At 36.3% G+C, this 26,432-nt stretch overlaps 1 protein-coding gene across 1 annotated transcript; it reads left to right on the plus strand.

Annotated features, from left to right (window-relative positions):
• The first annotated feature begins 286 nt into the window (after positions 1-286).
• On the plus strand, positions 287-25,433 carry LOC127836654 (uncharacterized). Its single transcript, XM_052363331.1, has 5 exons — positions 287-826; positions 1,075-1,233; positions 15,553-15,976; positions 17,189-18,952; positions 23,995-25,433. The coding sequence occupies exons 1-5, from the start codon at positions 296-298 to the stop codon at positions 25,362-25,364; spliced, it is 4,248 nt and encodes a 1,415-aa protein (XP_052219291.1). The 5' UTR covers positions 287-295; the 3' UTR covers positions 25,365-25,433.
• Positions 25,434-26,432: the final 999 nt, after the last annotated feature.

Below are 26,432 nucleotides of genomic sequence, written 5' to 3' on the forward strand. Positions count from 1 at the left end.
AAATAATAAGATACAAGAGCAAACAACGGTTTATTTTTGTTCAAGAATATATGATTTCTACTGAACGCTAACCGTCAGGCAAATGACAGTTTCTACACGAATATCCGAATGTCCATGCATTTGGTACAATGTCATTGTGTCTATGATTGTTTGGGAAATTTTGTGAAAAAAAATTTGTATCTAAATTTAAGGTCGCGAAAAAAGTATAGTGTCCGAAACCTAAGAGTAATATAATATTTCAATCAACAAATTTGCCACTGAGCAATTAATGTTTTGTTGCTGTTTTTTCAGCAGGATGGCCGCCAGCACCAACATGTTTTCTTACAAGGAGACCAACAACTGGTTCAAGGCGTGCTTAGCGCTCAAAATAACGAAGGATGGACTTGCTAACTTTCTGAAAACAGAATTACAGACGGCCCACACAGCTGTTGGTATAAGTTGTGGTAATTGCTCCACTGAAAAACTCATACCATGCCCAACGCTCCCATACTGTAACAAGCGGAAACGGCATTATTGCCCTTTCCACAAATCACAGAAACCACAGCAATGCTTTAGATGTGATCAGGTAAAACAAAATATCACGTTACATCACAGATACAATACCCCGTCATGGCGGAACACTGATGCGAAAAAATGGACAAGCGACTTTTGGGAAATCGGCAAGTGCTTCCTCCCTCCAGACGGATATAGCAGCGTTTTATCGGTTCATGAATCGGACTTCAATGGCATTATAAGCATCATGTTGAATTGCACACATTTCCAGAACTGTCTCTCCTCATCATGTCTATCACCTCCACCGCCTGATAGGCGATCTCCACTAGAAATGGTACTTGTTTTTCAAGCTCGAGAATCATATTAAGTCGTGTGTCTGTTTATTTGAATCTTAACTGTATATATTTAGGAGGTGAAAAGAGTCCTTTAAAGTAGATGTGATATATTTCATATTATTTATTTATTTGATATGAGGTTCTTAACACTGCAAAACGTTACCATGTCATTTTATGTCAGCATTGTCAAAATTGAAATAACATAAACATATCACTTTTACATTTAGCGTAATGTATTGTTTCTTAGGTCCGCCAGATAGGCCGAGATGTACGTCACACTTCGAACTGCATGGTTACAGATGCTGATCTGCAGGACTACTTCCAGAAACTGTCCACACTACTAGCTGATCCAATGTGCTTACAACATGACCACTCTTCAACCATAGCACGCACAAGACTTAGTGATGTAAGTCAATAAATTAAAAGGACTGATATGTATATTTTTTTTAATATGCCAATAGTTCACAATTACGTTGGAGACGCCGACATGATATTTTTAAGTTTTCTCGGATACCCCATCCGATAACGCTTCTAAACTCCGCCATTCAATAACAATTTTTAACTCCCCCCACATTTGAGTTAATCAATCAAATGTATAGCATTCTATGTTTATGCAGTCCCGCCAATTCTGAGAACTAATTGTTTGTATGCGTGGAATGTTGCTCATGTCGTTAAAAATGTTAACAAACTTAGCGATTCATTTTTTATTCAGAATATAAACAAGATTTTTTTTTCTAATCATTTTAATTATATACACAAAGCAAAATATAAACAAAATGAGCATTGATTAAGTGAAATAAATTAAACAAATACGAATTTGTTCCGCTCCCATTCATTTGCTGCAGACGAACACAAATATTATCAGAAATGATGAACATTTAACTTTAAACAAATAGACTTAATACGTTATAAATTAAAAGAAAACATGACAGATTTAAACAAAAGAAGAATTAGGACAAATATTCCCTTAACATATTGTCTAAGATTATAAAAAGATAATGTTGCTAACACTTTACAAATGCATATGCTTTCCTAGCAAGGCAAACATGTGAATTTCATACACAATGAATTAAAGGGACCGTCAACCGCGATTGACGAAAAACGAAAAGTTCTAAAATACCGTATTGTTTTTCAAATATTGATTTATATTAATTTATTAAAATATCACGATTGGTATATGGCATTACTTTTCATATTGTCAGTATATTCGGTAATATAATTTCGCGATGTGATATCAAAAGTACAACGCGAAAATAGGTAACATTACGATATACACAGTATAAATAACATAAGTTGATGGACCATTTTATATATAAAATATATACAATTCACTACGCATGCACATTTTGCATATCTGGGTTTACTATGTGACGATGATAATCAATATACTTGCGTTATTTATAGTCAACTGGTAGTTATCTGGTCGACATACCCAGTAAAATTTTATTACTGAATATACTGAAAATATGAAAACTTAACAACTATGTTTATGTAAAGTAATATACCAGTCGTATATTTTAATATATATTATATATACTAATAATTGTAAAAAAAATACAGCATTTTACAACTTTTTTTTTTCGTCAATTTGGTTGACGGACCCTTTAACATTGACAAACACTAAATTTAATTAAGATGCTTTGTCAATACCTTTCATGCCTAAAATACATGAAGATTTCAATTTAAACATCACAAAACACGCATTGCACAACTGCTGTAATAATACAAATCTAGATCTATAAATTATTATTTGAGTATTTATTTGAATTAAGATTTATAACATTCAAATATAAAAATTGATATAGAAAATAAAATACTACTCACAAAGCTATATTCGTCGTTTTGCCTTTCCAAAAAGTAATTAGATGGGTTGATGTGAAACTGAGCCGGAATGCAGAGGGTGAATATCTTGAATTGTTTGAGAGACAGAGATAGACTCCGATAATGCAGCTTACCAGGCTAGAACTGTGCCGCCACGAATTTTGGCGAATGATCATGACCCATGTTTGGTTGCAGCTTTCTGCACTTAAAATAAAAATAATATAACAATATTATAATAAAATAAAACAAATCCAACATGAGATAAAATGTCAAAATAGAGATTATTTATAACACGTTGAAAGCATTACTTGAAAAAATCCAACTTAGACAATATTGTCAACACAAAAATGATTATATATATACCAGCAATACACATTTTTATATAAAAATAATTAAGAATTTCAAACATTTTTATTATAGACTCGGCGCTTTATTTTTCCTTATTAGCGAATGGCCGTTTTTGTACAAATTTGAGAAATACGCGACGCAAATAATCACAATTTTAAAAAGTTTGCAAGTCATTTTTTCACAATGTTGAACAGTCATTTTACACAATTTTGAATAGTGCTTGTTTCATTTTTTCACAATTTTGAACAGCTTGCGACTCATTTTGAACAGTGTGCAACTCATTTTTTCACATTTTTGAACAGTTTGCGACTCTTTTTTTACAATTTTGAACAGTAAGTGACTAAAAATTTTCACAATTTTTAAAGTGTGCGCAACTAATTTTCCATAATTTTTAACAGTGCAGAACTCATTTTTTCACAATATTTAACAGTGCGCGACTCATTTTTTTCACAAAATGAGGGGGCCAATGTCGCTTCACAAAGATCGAAAAAAAATAACTGAAACAGGTGTATAAGTGCATTTGTAACAATGAAACTTACCAACCACTCGACCAGGAAACATATGGTGCAGAATCTGTGGGATTCAGGATGTTCTCCCGCTGATATTATGCAGATAAGTGGTCACAGGAATGTACAAAGCATAATAAACTTCAGCAATATTTATATCCGACCCAAAACACATATTATATATATTTTATTTATTTTATCAGTCATTCGAATTCCAAACAGCAATTAATCCATCATGTCACCCAGAAAGTCTCAAAACGCGAGGCAAAAGCATTTTCGTTTCGTCTCACACACGCCTTGCAAAGTCGATGAATATTTCACAAAAGCAGCTTCCTTAAGAAGTTCCAGCAACTCGAAATCTACAAGCAGTCGCGTTTTCCACCCACTTTGATTTCGCACGTGGAGGTCTGTTTTTCGGGGAAACCGTTGACATCTCACAACTAAACGTATACTACGGAGATGGAAAGTTGAAAAATAGAGCACTCTTATCGCTTCCATTGCGCACACTACCTTAAAATCCCGTTCCATTTTGTTATTGTCATTATTGTTTCAATTTTTCACATTCGCTTTGAACAAAGCTATAAAAGTGTACTTGGAAGTACTTGGATTGTGTTATTTTAAAGGGGCCTTTTCACAGATTTTGGAATGCGTTAATGTTTGTCATTAAATGCTTTCTATTGATAAAGGTAAACAATGGCTCTAAAACGCTCCAGTAAAAAATCAAGAATAAAATTAAAAAAAAAAAGAAAAACAGTAACCCTCAACAGGGCTCGAACCACTGACCCCTGGAGTCCTTGAGTAAAAAGTCTACCACTTAGAACCCTCGACCAAACTTACGCATACAATGCACGATGTATTTTATATTATATAAGCAATCCTCGTAGTTTCACAAAATGTAACGACAACAACTGAACTCTCCAAATTATTCAATCGTTTCGCATTGCAACGCTTTATAATTTTCAGGTTTTGAAATTGTCAAAAGATGCATATAATGGCTATATTAGAGCATGGTAAATGTTCAGTATTACTGTTTCTTCACAAATATCATAACTAAAACGAAACTTTGCGGATCAATTTACCCAAACGTGAAAAGGCCCCTTTAAGAATGACGCCATTGGCCGTTTTCAAACACGTCATAGGACAAGTAGAAGGCCGCGTCTTACGTACATTACGACGTTTTATGAAACAACATAACAAAATCGAAAATTTGCGATTCTGAAACAACTTATGTACATAATGTCAATTTACCAAAGGCCCATTTAAAAGAGTATTGGTGATGTACTTTTAGTGCAGAAATCGTGATTTTAAGTATCGTTTTCTTCCTTCATTGTTTTAAGTATTTGCGTTTAAATGTTGTTTATTGTTGTGTAAGTGGTCACTTTTTTGTTATGTTTTAATATGCATAGACGCTAGTGGATGTAATCAGGCCGCTTCTCATTTGCATAATTTTACTGCCGTACATAAATAAAATTTAGCGGTTGTTTGTTTTTGTTATCTTGTTTATATGTTTAGTATTTTATTTTAAAGTGGCATAATAAATATAATAAATGGTTGGTGACTTAGGATATCATGTGATATCATACGGCTGATATGGCGTGTGAAAAGGCTCAGCAAGCTTCGCCTTTTCCTACGCCAGTCAGATAACACATGATATCAAATGTCATCAAACATATATTATCTATATAGCATGTTCTTAGTCTTTTGTTGCTAATTCGGAATGCGTCATAATGAGAAAACTCATTCGAAATGACATTGCTATACTTGCGCTTAATTTTGATTAAACTGCCTAATGTTTGTGATTTAACAAATACATGAAGTTGATTTTGACCTTTTAATTCTAATGAGCTGACGTATTACTCCCTTTTAAAAAAAGTTGGCCATGGCTTATTTGTAGCAACAAAATACTTAAACAAATGTTGATAACGATGTTAGCCTGATGCTGATAGTTTGTGAATTTAACATCTCTTTAAACAAAGTAAGTGCTTTTTTTAAATGAACTTTACTTATATAGGTTAAATGCCCAAAATAATTACAAGAATAAACATATTTACACTTTAAAAAAAGAAACTAAAAAGTGGCAAACGTGACCTTTCGAAGTTACTGTGATATTGTGTTGATATTTTAATTTAAGATTCGACAATCAGTAGTGATTACTCAAGTTATTACATATAATGTAGCACTCAAGTTATTACATATAATGTAGCATGAATCATAACATGTGTCTTTTATTGGTTTGTTTTTTGCTTGAATTATGTTGTTATGTCTTTTAAGTGAAGTTAAATGAAACACGCCATGTGTAAACATTGGTAAATGAATGCGATACCATAGCATTGAAGATCTCTTAGAGCCATTGTCTTACCCTCCAATACCTTATGACATGGGAACAGCAAAATCAAAAACAACTGAACACATGAAGACACAGTTTAACAGATTTTCGGAATAATTTTTTAAAGTCTGATAAGGTTTGTAACAATAGTTATTCTTGTCTATTCAAGTTCATCTATTATAGAAACATGCAAATACTTAAACAAGTTTTATAACAAGTTTTATAACAAGGAAATTTATGGACATTCATCTCTCTCTCTCTCATATATATATATATATATATATATATATATATATATATATATAGGATCTGATACGAGTTGTCATATCATACCATATTTTATTAAACGAGTTCTGGAATTTTGTTTGTAAGCGAGCCCTTGGCGAGCTTACTAACAAATTTTCTGGTCGAGTTTAATGAAAAATGGTATGAAATGACAACGAGTGTCAGATCTTTTTTATCACATGCTTTTTAATGAGCAAATTAAATAAATTTTAACGCAAACATAATCATAAATCCCGATTGTTGTTTACATTTCGTGACGTCATTTGACGTTGCAACGTCATTTCAGCAAAATAACACAATGCGATTGGTCAATCGAACGAAAATAAGCCAATTAAAACGCTGAAAAAGTATTTTACACATGTGTAAGATAAAAATATCCGTAATGGTTATATGACATGGGAAACATGGTATAGGATGTAATAAATTGCATTATCATTTAAACTACTTTAAATAGTGTTCAGTGGCCTAAGAAATATTGGATCTTTAAATGTTATCAAAATTTGTTGAATGAATAAATAGCTGTGTTTAAACTGTACACAATTATTGTATCCTGTCATAACACATACATTGACAAAATAACACCCCATGGTATACTTTCGCTCTATGTATACTCTAAAACAACAGGAGCAGTACAATGACTTAATTTGCTTAACTTCATGACAACTGATTACATCGTATTTTTTATTTTTAACACAGATGAATATCAGACAAGCCAGCTGGAAGATTAAAAGCAAGATAGTGTCTCTGTGCAGGAGATGTCAAGGAATATATGAACGTCTTGAGAAAAAGTTTAATAATTGAATTCCTCACCAACAGAAAAAAAACACTTAGCATCTCTGGTATCCTTATGAAATAAGAGAATCAGACGCTGTGCAAAACAAACTAATTCCGTCTATCCCACTTGCAGATGTAACAATGCCGACACTATGTGACTAATAACAGCTCATATTACAGCTATTTGCTGTACCATTTTAAAAGCACGAGTAGTCTATGATATTGTGCTATGACAATGATATATTTAAGGGTTAACTGCCGCAAGACCTTACTCGTATTTATTGAATGATTGAATGTATAGTTATATACTTTACTAATTTGTATTATCATTGAAATATTATTATCTGAATTTCTAAGAAATCGAAAAGTACAATTTAATTTCGTTTCGTATAATTTATTACTGTTTGAAGGTTTTAAGTCCCTGTTCGCGGAATAGATCGTTGTTTTGCATATATATCGTCAAGCGAGAAATAAACTTTACATATATTCATTGAAATATATTTTTTTTTATCGAGGTTGACACCGAAAACCTGGTCATTGGGTTTGAATCGATAAAATAATATATAAATGATTATAAATACATGCAATAGGCGAAAATCTTTGCATCTTCGCGAGTTATGCAACTTATATATAGTAAGCTTTCGCTAAACATTATTAGCATATGGAAGATAAATACATAGATTTAGCAAAAACGTAGCGTTGCAACTCAGTTTCCGTCTGTAACAAATGTATTTGCATTTGTTCTTACCTTTTTCTTCTCTCTTAATTCGCCCGTATCCGCAATTTTGTTTGTTTCGGTTTCAATAAACGTGTCGAATCATAAATGTAAATTAGGTCGTTTTCGCACTTTACAGTACTCGACCCCAAAATAAAAATCACTATATTGTTTGTTTCAACCGAATTCAACCGGAATTTCAGTGATATCCGCAATGAAAATCATAGCGCTGTAGGCGCTAAATGCCTGGGGCTAGGTTAAGTTTCACATAAAATGCATTTAGGATGTTTTGTCCGAATTTCTCTCTTTGTCCGAATTTATACGGATTGACCCTAGCGGTTGAGTGCAGAAGCTCAGAGACTGCACGATACTGGCTGTGGGAACGATAACCTTTTGTTCAACTCTACAGATCTGGTAGAGGTTCGTCTACATAGGCGGTGAAGATATACAACAACAACAACAACATAGCCGCAAAAAAACTGTTATTGTTGGCGTCAAATAAATCACTTTCAATAGCCTAAAATAGCTTTCTATTACATGATTAAAAGATCAGGAAAACACTCATACTTCCTTTGTAATATGTATACAAAAGAAAATCAACTTAAGCCCAAGTATCACTTTTGCCGGTGGAGCCCCGGTCCATCCCGGTTTGCTAACGCCGGTCGACCGGCGAGGACCGGGATGATTCGTAGAAACTTTTTAACGCTGTCACACTGCATGTATTTCCCGGTGCCGCCCCGGTTGAAGCCGGTCAACAGCCCGGCAGAGTCCCGGTCCACCCGGACAGGCTACGGTTTATCCCGGTGAAGCCCCTGTTGTCGCCGGTAGTGCCCCGGTGAAAGCCGGCAGTGCCCCGGTGAAAGCCGGCAGTGTCCCGGCATAGCCCCGGTTGTCGCCGGTAGTGCCCCGGTTGAGTCCCGGTGAAAGCCGGCAGCGTCCCGGCAGAGCCCCAGTATACCGTAACACCGCCCGCACTCACCGTGTCTTTACCGACATCAGACCCCGGCAGAGCTACGGCAACGCCCCGGTTTCACCCCGGTCGTCGCCGGTAATGCCCCGGCGGAGCCCCGGTGAATGCCGATGGCGTTCCGGCAGAGCGCCGGTTTTCTAATATACCGTAGCTATACCAGGACTCTAACGGCATTTACCTGGGCGTTGCCGTAGCTCTGCCGGTGTCTGTATGGGCCCCGGTGGAGCTAGCTACGATACCGTCCCGGTTGTTCCGTGTGCCGCGCCGGACGTTGTCGGTCCTTCTCGGTGACTCCCGGTTCATCCCGGCAGCGTCCCGGCAGAGCCCCAGTATACCGTAACACCGCCGGCACTCACCGTGTCTATACCGACATCAGACCCCGGCAGAGCTACGGCAACGCCCCGGTTTCATCCCGGTCGAGGCCGGTAATGCCCCGGCGGAGCCCCGGTGAATGCCGATGGCGTTCCAGCAGAGCGCCGGTTTTCTTATATACCGTAGCTATACCGGGACTCTAACTGCATTCACCTGGGCATTGCCGTAGCTCTGCCGGTGTCTGTATGGGCCCCGGTGGAGCTACGATGCCGTCCCGGTTGTTCCCTGTTTCGCGCCGGTCGTTGCCGGTCCTTCCCGGTGACTACCGGTTTATCCCGGAGGTATTAAACATTTTAATACTTTCCTGGTGGAGCCCCGGTTTTCCCCGGTTCATCCCGGTCGTCCCAAATGGAGCCCCGGTTCATCCCGGTAGAGTCCCGGTTCATCCAGGTAGATCCCGGATCACGCACCGCGGCCTCGCCGGCATCATAGTGAGACTGGGCCTTTACCCTGATAAAGAACGGTGTACAGATTGTGTACGTTGTCTCACGTAGAACTTTTCGCGCTCGATTTGCGCGATCGATCTGCGCAGTGAAATATCATATCCGGTAACTTTTTTCTTAGATGTCTCGTTAACGCAAAATAAAACAAGAGCATCGCCTTGCGGGTGCAGACCGCTCATCTATTTTTCTTTCTAAAGGTGAAGGGAACTATCTCAATACTTTAATCAAAACAAATGGATGGTCGGGATGGAGAGGGTTGTGTAGTGTGGGGGTGTGGTCATTTATTACATTATCTTACAAAAATAATAAATAAAAATGCAAAAAAAAAATATATATTTTTTATTTTATTTTTTTTGGGGGGGGAAGGTTTTTGGGTGGGATAGCTGGACGGTCTTTAAAAAATAAAATAATGAAAATAAATATTTTTGTTTTTTAACCATGTTTCCAAAAAAATTGGGGGTTGGGTGGGGTCGGGGGGTATAGTGTGTGGTTGTGGTCATTTATAAGATGATCTTTAAAACAATGAAAAATTAAAATTGGTTTTTTTTGGGGGGGGGATTCGGGGGGGGGGCATGGGGATGGTTTGGGTGGAGTCTATTGTAGTATGTCATGTAAGAGTTGTTTTGTCAAAGTTTCAATCAAATCTGATAATAAATAACGAAGTCATGGCAATTTTTGCAAAATTTAATTATTTGACCTTGAGAGTCAATGTCATTCAAAGGTCAAGGTAAAATTCAACTTGCCAGGTACAGTACCCTCATGATAGTATGAAAGTATTTGAAGTTTGAAAGCAATAGCGTTGATACTTTAGAAGTAAAGTGGATGTAAACACAAATTTTAACCATATATTCAAAGTTACTAAGTCAAAAAAGGGCCATAATTCCGTCAAAATGACAACCAGATTTATCCAACTTGTTCCGTACAGTCCCATTATGATAGTTTGTGAGGGTTCCAAGTCTGAAAGCAATAGCTATGATGCTTTAGGAGTAAAGCGGCCCAAAACTCAAAACTTAACGAATTTTCAATTTTCTAAGTATAAAGGGGCCATTATTCTGTCAAAATGCCAGTCAGAGTTACATACCTTTGCCTGCACAGTCCCCTTATGATAATCAGTAAGTGTCGCAAGTATGAAAGCAATAGCTTTGATACTTTAGGAATAAAGTGGACCTAAACACAAAACTTAACCAAATTTTCAATTTTCTAAGTATAAAAAGGGCACATAATTCTGTCAAAATGCACGCCAGAGTTATCTAACTTTGCCTGCCCAGCCCCCTTATGATAGTAAGTAAGTGTACCAAGTTTGAATGCAATAGCTTTGATGCTATATGAGAAAAGTGGACCTAAACACAAAACTTTACAAAATTTTTAATTTTCTAAGTATAAAAAGGGCACATAATTCTGTCAAAATGCAAGCCAGAATGATCTTACTTTGCCTGCCCAGTCCCCTAATGATAGTAAGTAAGTGTACCAAGTTTGAATGCAATAGCTTTGATACTTTATGAGAAAAGTGGACCTAAACACAAAACTTAACCGGACGCTGACGCCGACGCCGACGCCAAGGTGATGAAAATAGCTCTTGTTTTCAAAAAATAGATGAGCTTATAACAATATCTTAAACTATGTTTATAAATACAAAATGTAATGTCTTAAAAAATGTATCAGAACAAAATTCTTCTTAATTTCTCCCTCACTTCGTTCGTCCGAAAATAAATTAATTCTTTGCTTACTAGCAAACAAATGACAACAAACATTACAACAAACACCAAATGTAGGAAACGGTCCGCTTTTATCAAATAAACAAAGAAGAAACTTAAGCATGTAAATCACGTTAGCCAAACATGAAAAACAATACAAATTATCAAATCCCTAAACTTTTTGATTCTGTTTACTTATTTTCTACACTGAAATGAACATTCTACTTCCCTGCTGAGCAACGACTGCTCCACAGTCGATGTATTGCTGAAATTCCCCTACAAAACTTCTTGATTTTCCGACAATTTTCCAACACAATATCAAACTTTAAACAAATATATTGAACCACAACGTGCGTTGTCCCCTGTAAGCGGTCCTCGAATGACGCTTTACCCGCCAAAACTCACGAAAATCCCGTGCATTAGTAAACACGCATGTTTATTGAACTTTGACGAAAATAATAGCAATTACTGTATCCGTAGACACTCGTATCTTTTCGGCCTAGACCGCAAAGTGAGGAACTTATTCTCGCATGAATATGCAAACAATAATAACAACTATGTCGTAGCCAATGCTTAGCAATTTTGCTTTAATAATACTTTTTTACACGTTTTATGACACTGTCATGTTATATAGTGATGTTCTGTATTTACAAGGCGGGTTATTGAGATCTGCGAAGAACTTCTTTGATTGCGCATGAATGACCGCAAAGTGATAAATCGGACTTTTGGGAATTCATGCACTCATGGGTTTTGGCAGCCAGCCAATTCTGTCTCAGAAATTTGTATCATTACTATGGCATTAGGGCTTTGCCCAAGGCCAAAAACACGTTTTCTTACGATTCTGCCCATATATATCTCCGCGAACGGGGACTTGAATAAACATAACATTTAATGTTCACCTTTTTTAAACAAATTATTTTAGTTTCTCCTCTTTTTAATAAATTATTGTGTGTATGGACATTGGTTTCCATGGATACAGTACTACAAAAACCTTGAGATAGTTTGTAAACAATCACTGATTATAATTGGAGAAATAAATAAATGCAAACTTAAGAATATAATTATACAGTTTTCATGCCCCCGGTAGTGTGGCATATAGCACTTGAACTGTCTGTCCGTCCGTCCGTCCGAAAACTTTAACATTCGCCATAACTTTTGCAATATTGAAGATAGCAACTTGATATTTGGCATGCATGTGTATCTCATGGAGCTGCACATTTTCATTGGTGAAATGTCAAGGTCATCCTTCAAGGTCAAAGGTAAAACACAAATCCAAGGGAAGTAACAAGCTTTACATGGAGATAATTTCTATTTATCATTTGGCTGGTACAGATCATTTTTACAAGGGAAGTAATATTTTTAAAGGGATATTATAAAAAAAATCAATAAAAGCGGCGCAGTAGGGGGGCATTGAGTTTCTGACAAACACATCTCTTGTTAAGACATATTTTTCATTGTCATTATATTTGTTAACATTTGGTGATTGTTAGTTATCTTATCTGATCCAAATGTACTTCAAAATAATTAAGCGCAAATTAGCACAAGAGTTCATATCTATTGAGATAGACAATTTGTATTTGCATTAGGTATGGTCGAATGTTTTTCTTATATCAGTTTTAAAACAATTAACACTTTCTTTGTTTACGCATAATTTCAGAAAGTTGAATAACTTGTGGCGTTCCCATGGTAACAAATATAAATTTTATAATGTTTTACTGTTCTTGAGAAGTATTAATTATATCTTATCATAAAACCGGATGTTATTAATTTATTCCTGCACTTCTACATTTTTTAACATGTATTTACTTATTTTCTTGACATGAAAGTAAATAAAGAAATGTATTTTTGTGTTTTATGGGCATATCTAAATCAGCCGTGTTTACATATAATTGAGAAATATTGCAAACATCTTAATGTTTCAGTGTTCAACATATATGGAGGCTTCTGAAAAAGTGAATAACTCAATTTCGTCCGTGTACCCCATTTTGACCAAAATTCTCAGAACAGGCAACTTATACATGTATATATACTTACAAGCTTAAACCAGTTTTTGACCCCTCAAAAATAAAAGCTATGTACACATTATTGCACAATAGTATAAATGATCAATATAATGCTAACACAACATCACTGAACTATAAAAATGGTTGTTTTAATTATTAAAAAAGTTTGTAAAGCGCTTTATGTTGTCACAAGTGTCAGGCATTAAGCATTGAACTTGTCCGTCCGTACTTACGTAATAACATGAAGAAGCTGTGGCATGAACTCCCCTTGAACTAATAGATTGACATCGCGACATCGGTCACTGCTTAATGACATGAATTTGGAAATGATTGTTGAAGAATTGTTGAGGCTGCGTGCTTGTTTACAAAAAATTTACAGCTTTTGGTCGTTGTTTCCTCTATACAATATATTCACCTTTAAAGGGGTAAAATCAGCTCCTCTTTAACGACTCAGTGGATTTCTTTCAATCTTTCAGAGCTGAATGACCTTAATGTGTAGCTACAACATTTTTGATGTTATGAATACATTGATAATTATTTGGACGCAAGTAACATGGTGTTTAAAAAAAGAGTAACGTTTACAAAGCAAAAGGTGGGTGTTTCCTTTCATAAAAATTTTTTTAGTGAAGAAAGCTTTGCTGCAAAAAGGGAAGTTATTAGTAAATAATGTGAAGCTATACAAAACGTGAGCATTATTCAAATGAGCATGTATTTATAAATTTTACATTGATATTTAATTTAATCTGACAACAGATATTGGTTAAACTTGTGTTTTGGACATGGCCCAATTATTTACGAAAAAGCAATGTCATATTGAAAGGAGATGTACCCCCCAAGAAGTGAAAACACCAGTGACGGCCTCGCGTTAACATTTTCTTGCAATAATTGTCAAATTAAACTGCTTGTCAAAGCTCCATCTTGTCTAGAAATTAGAATTCTAGTTTTAGCTAACCTGGGCATAATTTTGAGCTTTTGTTAAGCCATTTGTCCTTCTGACGTTGTCCGTCGTACGCTGTTAATGTTTGCATTGAGAACATTTTAGAAGCCTCATTTATTGTCAGATTTTGGACTCGCAACGAACATTTTTCCAATGACATCTCGGCTTATAACGAATCTGTGTCACGTAGGATAAAATACTTGAAAAACTTAAATACCTTCTTAATATTCTTGGCCAAAACTTTATGAAAATTACTCAAAATATTTGTGCTTATTATTTATCAACTAAGTTCACAACGTCGCCGCATGGGATGTAAATTTAGTATACACGTAAAATAGAAGAAAAGCTTCTGAATACTCAAGAGGTCACGTTTATAACAAAATCTTAATACAATTGAATCATAACATTTGTACTTAGGATATCTCAGTTGAATTTGAATTATGACAACTAGGGTCAAAAGCTACGACACTAGGTCAAATAAACTAAAGTCAAAGGTTATGAATACTCTATATACCACATTCATTAGACTATATGCATGAACCTTTTTCAGACTCTTCGTCAAAATAATATTATCAATTTGTTCGACATTGGGTCAAGTTGGGTCGAAAACTATGTTAATTGAACAAAACTGGTTTCTCTTGTCCACATCTATTGCACAATCTTTATGACTAGGTCATATGATTAAATTAGCGAAATTGCTTTGTAATAATGCAAATGCGACATTCATAACCGAGTATTCACGAATCGTGGTCGTAACATGTGTCCCAATTATAGCGTAATCTATTTTAAAACTGGACCAGATGCAGTCAAAAATTCGTTTACTTGTTCAAGCTACCATGAGCTGTTGCGGTTTTCCTTATCTTCCGATAGCAAAACCATTTGAACACTCTAGAAATCACTTGTGTTTCCAACTCATCATTAAACTTGCATGGAGTATTAACATGGAGTATTAGCGTTTGGATAGTTTGATTGTGAAACCTAGTGATCACTACCTGCTCCAAACAGTTAAGGTCCCTGGTATCTAACATTAGCGCCCTCCGGCCTTTGTCCATCTTGAATAAATAATAGCATTGTGATTGTACATTTCAACCTGTTCAACAACATAAAAAAATAACATAACTCCATACAATCATTTAGTTTAGGGGCAAATTACGACAACTAAAGAACTATTTTACATTTTCACCAATTATTTCTGTAATATCATATTCTGTGGTATGTATGATTTCAAATAGCATGCAATCTTTTAAACTCAAACAAATGTCAAGGGATTGATACATTTGTCGTGCAAGAATATGAAATAAAGGAACATATGTGTTTATTTCAGACTTATATCGCATTATCATTTCATAGAGGTCATATACAACAAATCCGCTACTCATGAATATATGTTATATGTGACCATTATGAAATTATAATGAACAGTTACACTGCAATAAACACATATTCTTATTCCAGTTGAGTAAACAATATAATTGATTAAATTTAATATTAGTTTTAGGCAGAAAAAACATCATTTTTTATTTGCCTATAGTTGCAGAATGATCGCATGTCGCTTAAAGAACTGGGCGAGCTATTGAAAGAGGCCTATCAAACACTTGCACATGCGAAAGAAGAAGGCGAACATTTTTCTAAGGAGGCAGAAACAACCTTAGCAGAGGCCGTCCAGACGTTGGAAACTTCTTTGATGGCTGGGGAACAACGTCTTAAAAGTACGACACAAATTGGGGAACAACGCCTGAAAAGCAAGACTCGGTTGGGGGAACAACGCCTTAAAAGTAAGACACATGTAGCGGAACAGCGCCTTAAAAGAATGACAAAGGTTGGCGAAAAACGCATTGAAAGCAAGATACAGGATGTGACACAACGCATCGAATGTAATGTAAAGGATGGCATCGTGCGCATGCAAAAGGAAGCAATAAATACTGCATCGGAAGAATACGAACGCGGCGTATCAGGTTGTTAATCGTTTTTAGCACTCATGTTAATCTCACTATAAAAAGACCTTAATACATGTACACAATATCTTTTCAAAAAAACACAAACCCTATTCGAACTGAAATGAATACAGGGCGTGTTTTCGTTACAAAATAAAGCACATGAGTTGTTGGAGCCACACTTCTAACCTGTGCATGAGTGTTTTGTTCTTATTATGGTTGTTTGTTTGTTAAGATCAATATGTTCAAAACTCTGTTCTGCAATTACAAAAAAGATAATCAATCCAGTCAATGTGTAACGTGCATAACCGTTTTATCACAATATGAACTAGTACTTATAATGACACCAAAGCATTACTACGTCCCACTAAATGGGTGCAATTGTTTAAGATAACAGACATATCAGCAGACTGATAATCGAGCGCGTTTTTTGTGGACACTTATTTGTCAAAAAATGAACTAGACTGTTAATTGATAAGAAGAAGGTATATTTCTCACCAGGTTGTAGGCGTCGGCTATGGTTAAGATTTACGTGCTACAACTTAAAATTTGCTGGTACTACATTCATCAATGGAAATTATTCACACTTATGGTAATTCATTTCGTTAGGTCCCTGGCAATTAAGCGGAATTATTGTCACTAATTCACATATAGGATTTAAATTTACAATCACATGTTACACAAGGTCCTTAACTCTGACTCTGAATGTAGCTGATGTATGCCGCTGTATACCCCATATGTTTGGAGAATTGTTTGCGTGCTGGAAACTATTGAGGAAACTAGAAATGTAGCTTTTGAAAACTTTACGCACAAGATCCCTGTTAATGACCATACATTTTACAAGATCTTATCTTAGCAAACAAAATGAACATTTAAATTGACTTGCAACAATTGTTTTCTCTTTATTTTTTAAATGTTTACAATTATAAATTAATACTACTAAAAAGTCTGTATCAAAAGCATTTACAAAGGCCCTAAATAGGATTCGCATTTAAAAAAATGTTGTTTTTTCCTTTGTTGCACTTAAGAATGTAAAGTTAACTTTTGCGTGCAACACTTCTTTATCTGTGTAATATACTGATGTCATTACTTTGAAACTTGTGGCGCTGTCACAATTATAAACATTTAACCCGAGAAACACACACTTTGTACAGTAAAGAGTGCCTTTATATCATAACACATGTCAAGAATTAAACATAACCATATTGAGCTATTTCTGTGCTATGATTTCAGATCTTCGCCAACGTTTGATAAAACATTACGATGACACAACTTGCAATGTGCCTCTTTCAACATTCGATCATAGTCTTGATAAGCGAATAACAGACATATACGCCACGCCCAAAATACACCGAATCAAAATAGAAATAGATGGGACGCGTGTGAAAAAAGACGAGCGAATACTTACCTACACAGAACTATTTTACACGGACAATAAATCAAATCAACGTATATACATTCAGGGCGAACCCGGCAGAGGGAAATCTACGTTTGCAGTTAAATTAGTTCATGATTGGTGCAACGAAAATCAGCCTCCATCGACAGGTTCAATAAAAAATCCAGCGTTTGAAGATAAGTTAACCATTCAGAAATTCAAGTTGTTATTTTTCATCACGTTAAGAGACGCAAGGGATCAGACAGATGTAACTCAGATGATAAAGAAGCAGCTAATTGACAAAATGTTTTCAGAAGACGAACGAGCTGATATGTACAACCTTTTCGTACAAATAATGAAAACTGAAATTTGTCTCGTAGTGCGAGAAGGTCTGGATGAATGGACGTCTCCTAGTGGAAATGACGTAGCTGATCCTTCCTTAGCTGGATTTCCTAAAGATACGTGCACGGTACTCACAACATCTCGACCTTGGAAACTTGCTGATGAACGTATCAAGAACTCGCAAATCGACATTCTGTTAGAGATTGAGGGGATAAGCGACTCATATTCATTTACTAAAAATATACTTCAATGCATAATTGACCAGAAAAAGGATCTAGAAAACGCTGTGAAGAAATTTGAGGTATTCCTAAAGCATCGCAATCTTAAATCATTATCATCTTCACCAATGCTGTACGCTATGGTCATCTGTATCTGGGTAAACACGATTGAGGAGGAGGAACATTTTAAAGGATCGTCATTGTGTGTACTCTACACTACTCTGCTTGAAAGTCTTTGTAAAAAGGCAAACAGTGCAACTGGTTATTTTAACGATTCAAACCCGCCACCAGTGAACTGTTTTTCTGGCACAAGTTACCTACAGCCGAATATTGATCACTTAGATAAGTTAGCTGAAGTAGCTTGTAAATTGCTCTTCTCTTCTGAACGACAATCATCTATAGTTTTTGATGACATAATTCTTTCCAACTTTTTTTCTCATGAAGAGTTTCCAGTTTGCAAGATGTTTGCTCTCAAGACAGGAATATTAACAAACAGGAAAGATAAAAATCGGACAGGAAGCTCCTACTCGTTCATACACAAAGCTTTGCAGGAACTTCTCGCAGCATATCATATCGCCTGCAACCCACATGTCATTAATGACGTCATTTCGAGATATCTTAAATGCGAATATACTTCATATCTTGAAATATCGCAGGTACTTATATTTTTGTGTGGAATGAATATGTTCGCTGCGAATGAACTGTCAGCTTTAATGAATCAATTTGACGTTGCTCATCATCATCTTCCATCGCCGTCTTTTCCGTGTGCGTTTCAACGCATCATTGAGTCCGGAATAAGAGAGGCAGAAGCCAACAATCAGTATGACATACGCCTGCAACTCAGTCACTTTTACATTAATGAGATCAACTATAGAGATTTAAATTTGATATGGTCTACAAACACTTCCAATGTTTTGTCATTGTCAGTAAAGACCTCCTCAAGAATGTTCAATTTTATGCTACGTGAACGCGATAAGCCTTCATCTCATTTTGAGTTTAACGTGTCATCGTGCCACAAGTTGAAATCGTTACAACTATTGGGAGACGCCATATGGCTTAAAGGTAAAGCAGTGGCATTTGCTATATACCCTAAATAACAGTAAATGTTGGTTAGTAATATTATTATAGATATCACCTTGCTCTTTCCCATAATAGCGCTGTCAGTTGAAAAGGACGGTTAATCGCGACTAGTTGACGACAGTTTGTCAAATAATTCGACCCTTTCACTGTAAACTCTTTTTTTACAGAAGTGATTGTAGAATTGTTCAAGAAGTCTTGTTTGGTTACAACACATGTAATCATTTATATTATACACGTTTTAGCAAAGCATTATGAGTACATTGCAAGCAGATACAATACACTAATTTTATAATTGAAAACTTCAAAAATAAAAAAATATCAAAAGTTTCATTTGGAACGAAAGTGTTTATAACTTAAATTTTGTGAAGCTGTCTCTTTTATTGTGCTTGTCGTGGTCATACATACAACACTGAAAATAAAATATCTTGTGTTTAACTCACTCTCGTCATCGTGTGTTTAACTCACTCTCGACGTCTGCATTCCGTTACACGCTTGGGTTTAGAATTATGTAAACATGGAAATGATTTTGTAAAATGTTTCGTCAGTTTGCAACGTCATGATCATACAAAATACAACTATTTCATTTTAAGATCCAACAATCTATCTCAGTATTTCTAATACTATTGTCAAAACACATAGAATAATTGTGTCATTTGTTTTTTTATTTGTATTTCACGCTGATTTCTTAGATCAATACTAAATGTAATTAGTTTCAACCTTAAACCATATAAATGAAACTAGATTAGCATTTTTTCAAATGGGGCTGTTTGTTTGCTAAATTTCGTATTCAGAAAATCGATAACCAAAATTTGGTGATAATCAAATTTCTACAGAACTATTAAATTAATAGAGAGTGGTGAATTTGCAAGCTCTTAAACAAGCCATTCAAAGTATTGAATATTATTAATGGTATATTAACAAAGTGTCGCTTAGGGGCATTTTATACCTGCAATCAAGCAAGCTCTATTATCTTCGACAATGATTCCACCTACACAAATACAATCAGATATGCTAGATATATATTTTCATTATGACCTCCATATCTCTTCATGCTAAACAGATAAATCTCAACCCACTAAAATTGTGGGATGTTCTATCGCACGCTTTGGCTTAAATTTTGGACACATGCAACAGAAATCACTTAAAACTGCTTATTTAATAATTCAAAGTTAAATCTAAAAATGTTTACAACACATGCCAACTTAGTATCATGCATTTACGTTTCAGTTAATTTTACACTACTGTATTAGGATTCACGACCACTGCTTTAATACATAGTAAGACTAGCAAAAAAGTGACATTGTATGTTACTGTTTACGAACCGTAAAACCTAATAATTATATAGTTAGATAGATAGATAGATAGATAGATAGCTAGATAGGTAGGTAGGTAGGTAGGTAGGTAGGTAGGTAGGTAGGTAGGTAGGTAGGTAGGTAGGTAGGTAGGTAGGTAGGTAGGTAGGTAGGTAGGGTAGGTAGGTAGGTAGGTAGGTAGGTAGGTAGGTAGGTAGGTAGGTAGGTAGGTAGGTAGGTAGGTAGGTAGGTAGGTAGGTAGGTAGGTAGGTAGGTAGGTAGGTAGGTAGGTAGGTAGGTAGGTAGGTAGGTAGGTAGGTAGGTAGGTAGGTAGGTAGGTAGGTAGGTAGGTAGGTAGGTAGGTAGGTAGGTAGGTAGGTAGGTAGGTAGGTAGGTAGGTAGGTAGGTAGGTAGGTAGGTAGGTAGGTAGGTAGGTAGGTAGGTAGGTAGGTAGGTAGGTAGGTAGGTAGGTAGGTAGGTAGGTAGGTAGGTAGGTAGGTAGGTAGGTAGGTAGGTAGGTAGGTAGGTAGGTAGGTAGGTAGGTAGGTAGGTAGGTAGGTAGGTAGGTAGGTAGGTAGGTAGGTAGGTAGGTAGGTAGGTAGGTAGGTAGGTAGGTAGGTAGGTAGGTAGGTAGGTAGGGTAGGTAGGTAGGTAGGTAGGTAGGTAGGTAGGTAGGGTAGAGGTAGGTAGGTAGGTAGGTAGGTAGGTAGGTAGGTAGGTAGGTAGGTAGGTAGGTAGGTAGGTAGGTAGGTAGGTAGGTAGGTAGGTAGGTAGGTATGGTAGGTAGGTAGGTAGGTAGGTAGGTAGGTAGGTATGGTAGGTAGGTAGGGTAGGTAGGTAGGTAGGGTAGGTAGGGTAGGTAGGAGGTAGGTAGGTAGGTAGGTAGGTGGTAGGTAGGTAGGTAGGTAGGTAGGTAGGTAGGTAGGTAGGTAGGTAGGTAGGGTAGGTAGGTAGGTAGGTAGGTAGGTAGGTAGGTAGGTAGGTAGGTAGGTAGGTAGGTAGGTAGGTAGGTCGGTAGGGTAGGTAGTAGGTAGGTAGGTAGGTAGGTAGGTAGGTAGGTAGGTAGTAGGTAGGTAGGTAGGTAGGTAGGTAGGTAGGTAGGTAGGTAGGTAGGTAGGTAGGTAGGTAGGTAGGTAGGTAGGTAGGTAGGTAGGTAGGTAGGTAGGTAGGTAGGTAGGTAGGTAGGTAGGTAGGTAGGTAGGTAGGTAGGTAGGTAGGTAGGTAGGTAGGTAGGTAGGTAGGTAGGTAGGTAGGTAGGTAGGTAGGTAGGTAGGTAGGTAGGTAGGTAGGTAGGTAGGTAGGTAGGTAGGTAGGTAGGTAGGTAGGTAGGTAGGTAGGTAGGTAGGTAGGTAGGTAGGTAGGTAGGTAGGTAGGTAGGTAGGTAGGTAGGTAGGTAGGTAGGTAGGTAGGTAGGTAGGTAGGGTAGGTAGGTAGGTAGGTAGGTAGGTAGGTAGGTAGGTAGGTAGGTAGGTAGGTAGGTAGGTAGGTAGGTAGGTAGGTAGGTAGGTAGGTAGGTAGGTAGGTAGGTAGGTAGGTAGGTAGGTAGGTAGGTAGGTAGGTAGGTAGGTAGGTAGGTAGGTAGGTAGGTAGGTAGGTAGGTAGGTAGGTAGGTAGGTAGGTAGGTAGGTAGGTAGGTAGGTAGGTAGGTAGGTAGGTAGGTAGGTAGGTAGGTAGGTAGGTAGGTAGGTAGGTAGGTAGGTAGGTAGGTAGGTAGGTAGGTAGGTAGGTAGGTAGGTAGGTAGGTAGGTAGGTAGGTAGGTAGGTAGGTAGGTAGGTAGGTAGGTAGGTAGGTAGGTAGGTAGGTAGGTAGGTAGGTAGGTAGGTAGGTAGGTAGGTAGGTAGGTAGGTAGGTAGATAGATAGATAGATAGATATATAGATAGATAGATAGATAGATAGATAGATAGATAGATAGATAGATAGATAGATAGATAGATGTACGGCATATACATGTCAAATAATAACATAAACAATTTATCACATTTTGCATAAGAACAAGATAAATTAAAAACAAACACATATACTGAGCACTAAAATACCACAGATAGAATTGAAATCATGAGGTATACATGTGTGTTACATTAACAATACCTTAATACAATTTCTCAGATGCTTAAAACAAAATTAGATTACAGCAAACACATATATTTAGCATCACGGAATTAAAATTGACTCAATGAGGTAAACATTTGAGATACATTTACATACCTTAATAAAATTTACAATTTTCACAAAGAAGTTTAAACCAAATTCAGCTTAAGACAATCACATAAATTGAACACAAACATATCACAGATTAAATTGACTTCATGTGGTATACAATTAAATGTACATTTACATTAGACTGTTTACTTATAGTTTATTTTAGTCTGATATAAGGACATGTACTGCCAGGAAAGCCCTTGAAAGTCTTGCGACTTATTTCCAAAGGGGTCCTTTACATTACTGCTTCATACAGAACATAAACTAGATAGCAGCTAGCTATAGTAATATTATGTTAAATGGTTATTGAATTATTTTATACTTAAGTTAGCATATCTAAAATTTACAAAATGTATATATGCGTTCAACAATTGAGCGAGCACATGATTATATAAACTCGTTACTTAACAAAAACGTGGGATATCTAAATACTTAAAAGAAACAACACCGTCTGCCATGCTCAAACCCTAAAGGTACTTGTTAAGAAAATGTTTTTTTGACTTCTATTTTTAATTTGAAGTCACTATTTATACATTGAATAGATTCTGGAAGAGCATTCCAGGTTAAAACACCATTAAAATAAAAAGTTGAAGCTTTCGCTGGTGACAGGAAAATAGACATTACATTTGCTCTTTCGTGTGCAGTAGCTATGTACATCAGATTTCTTAATAAAGTTTTCTTTCATATACACTGGACATTTGTCATAAAAAAAATTATGTACATGATTAAGACTCAGTTGTTAAACCCTATCATTAAGTTTTAATATTGCTAGTTTGTGAAAATCTGAGCAGGTCAGTGTGGTTCTTGGTGGAACATTTAAAATGAATCGCACAACCTTGTTTTTTGTAATTTTGTAATTTAAACTAAAGGGTTTTCCCCAAGTTATTATACCAGACCGAACAAGCGTAGTCAAATAAGCATTGAATTAGTGAATTACAGAGGGTTTTCCTAGTGTTAAAATCCGGTACACTGTTGTGTCTATACATGAACTTAAGTCTCGAGTTGACCTTACTTATATTACATGTACTTATTAGTTGGATACATTAGCAATAAACATATAACACATTTCTACTATAAAGCATTCGTGATTCTGCACCATTTGTTGCGAATGAATTATGAATATTGTACCAGTAACATTTTATGATCATTATAGATTTTTAATATGCATGTGAGCACATTACTAAGTAATATTTAAGAAATAATCGACGGGTAACCGTTTGTTATTGCGGTAATAACCAACGGTATGGAGTTCCGATGCGTAGGAATTAAACCACGAGGGCGTAGCCCGAGTGGTTTGATTACAAGCATCGGAACGGAGCGCATCTTATATTCCATGTATTATACAGAACGACATAACAGGCAACAGAACAGACGGCACATATTAAGCAGTCGTATTGGTGCACTTGTTTAACCATTAAGGCGGGCAATTTTCTTCAACGATATGAAATTTGATATACGCGCCTGTAACTAGCGATCAACGTGACTGTTATTCATATTTTTGTAACCATTGAAATGTGTTGTTATTTTGCAGAGGCAGGCAATTCGGCAACATCAACACATCTGGTCTGGATTGTTCTAAGCGGTGCAGATTCAACCCAGTGTGCAGAACCGCCTGCAGTACTTCCCTCCATAGAGCACATAATATTGCTGAAAGTCACATGTTCCTCTACCTGGCTACGCAGTCTGTTAAGCACGCTGCTGACGCTCGATCATGGTGTGAAGTGTGAGCTGAGAAGATGTGATATTACATCGTGTGCTGCCGGCGAAGTCAGCGAGTCATCTACACATATAGACGCATCAATACGGACGAGTAAAAAGAGCTTACACATGTACATGAGTAAGAAGGATTACCCCGGTCTGTACAGTGCATTCAGTGGTCTGTATAATAATAATGAGGGACATTGGTATTGTCTAGTGAAGACTGCAGAGTCAGGTGAGCAGTCATCGCTCATAGAACAGGTGGACTCGACTTATATTGACGTGTATAACAAGCCGCTTGTGTTTAATGGTCTTCATGGTATATATTTTAAGAGTTGGATGGAACGTTCAGACGTTGAGTATATGGAGGTGGTTTGGCGGTCCGTATTATCTCCCGAATCACGCACACAGCTGGAATCTCCTAGTATTAAAGTGTATGACAGTCCAGGTTTGTGGGAGGCCCTAAATGGTCTGAATATAAAGAGCCTGACTCTGAGTTGTTGGGAGGAACATTTGGAAGTGAATAATGGAGAGTCTTTGTCACATTCAATATCATCGCTGAAATGGCTGGAGACGCTTAGTATAGAAGTGTATGGTAGTCGAGGTTTGTGGGAGGCTTTCCATGGCCTGAATATTAAGAGTTTGAGTCTTGGTTGTTGGGAGGAATGTTTGGACGTGAAACATGTAGAGTCTTTGTCGCAGTGTCTTTCATCGCTCAAACAGCTGGAAACGCTAACCATATATGTTCGTACATATATCAACCTTCAACTACCTCAATCATTACAGTATTTAAATGTCTACTGCTGCACATTGCATCCTCCCGAATTACACAAACTTGTGAACATACTATGTACATGTATTCAAAAAGTGGAGACAAAGCTTGAATTCGGATGTGCTACATACGAGGATAACCTTTTAGAACGAATCGACCTGGAAGAATACATTGCCATTGAACAGGAACTTGAGAAGCTGAAGAATGTTACACTAAAACAATTCCGAATATTTGATCAGATAAGTTCAAACATGAGGGCTGATGGTTCCCATTCTGACTGGTTTGCACGTGGGGTTGTTGGTGTCGATGACGATCACCAGGATGTTGAAAACGTTAACAAGTATGCGTATGGACTATTCATTAAATATATAAATGATGACACTATACATCGAATTTCAATGCGATTTCAGATGATTCCACCTTCAATCTAATGAATCTATAAATGCGACTGTGACACATAACTATTATATAAAGAAAGAATAAATAATATCTAAAGCACATTGTGAATATAATATTATTCCAAGACAAGGGTATTGGCCACTATTAATTCCACAAAAAAATAACACAGAATTGTATTACGTTGATTGCAATCAAGAACATAGGCTGCTTTATAGTTATTTCTTGAAGATTACATAAACACTACATTCAGTGTAATAAATGCTTAATACTAACTATAGTCAGCTTTTTTCCTGATTTGTAAACGCCTTATAAACCATTGTAATAGTTTCTAGACACTTTTGCCGTCTATATAAATGCATATTTAAATGAATAACATTTATCTGGTAGCATCCTTGTGACATCCGATTTTTTTGTGTAAAATGAGTGCTTATTTGATGATGGGCAAGAGAATACGATGTGCGAATAAGAAAAATTTCTGTGTCAACAAGTGGGAAGAATCTGAGAAAAAAAGGGGCGTTGCATGAACATTTAGGAGAGCGTACACAAAAGATGGTTCAGTTTGTAAATCAGCGATATCAGAAGCATAGTATGTTATGGGGCGGGTACAATAAAACGAACAGGTTGTAAACCTATGAGGACAATGTTAGCAGAATGAAGTGACAATGTTGCACACGTTGGTTGATAGAAGTATTAAGTTATACTATTAATTAGCCATCGACAAAAGCTCTTGTGTCAATTAAACCCACTTTTTATTTCCGGAAGTGCTATACATGTAAACTAACACGTTTCTGCCCTTTTGGTTTGTAACATATCATTGGAGACTTGTTATAAAAGAACGGTGAGGCTGGCCGATGTTGTACGTTTAACGTTTAAATAATAAAGCTACGCTTAATATTTACAAAAAAGGGGTTTCTGTTGTTGTTGCTTTTGTTGCTTATATATGTAACATCTTTGTATCAAACAGATTACCAGTTTTGTTGGATCTGATTATGTTGTACCCGACATGATGACTTGCTTAATAGTAGAAAGACCTACCTCCAAACATTGACTAATGTAACAACTTCTATTATATAAAAAATACACAATAAAACAACATGAAT

This window comes from Dreissena polymorpha, chromosome 6, assembly GCF_020536995.1.
Source record: "Dreissena polymorpha isolate Duluth1 chromosome 6, UMN_Dpol_1.0, whole genome shotgun sequence".
Classification (NCBI taxonomy): domain Eukaryota; kingdom Metazoa; phylum Mollusca; class Bivalvia; order Myida; family Dreissenidae; genus Dreissena; species Dreissena polymorpha.

Coding starts and splice junctions, on each gene's coding strand:
- LOC127836654 (XM_052363331.1), top strand. CDS start 296: ATGGCCGCCAGCACCAACATGTTTTCTTACAAGGAGACCAACAACTGG. Junction 1,234..15,552: donor CACGCACAAGACTTAGTGAT/GTAAGTCAATAA, acceptor ATTTGCCTATAG/TTGCAGAATGATCGCATGTC. Junction 15,977..17,188: donor ATACGAACGCGGCGTATCAG/GTTGTTAATCGT, acceptor CTATGATTTCAG/ATCTTCGCCAACGTTTGATA.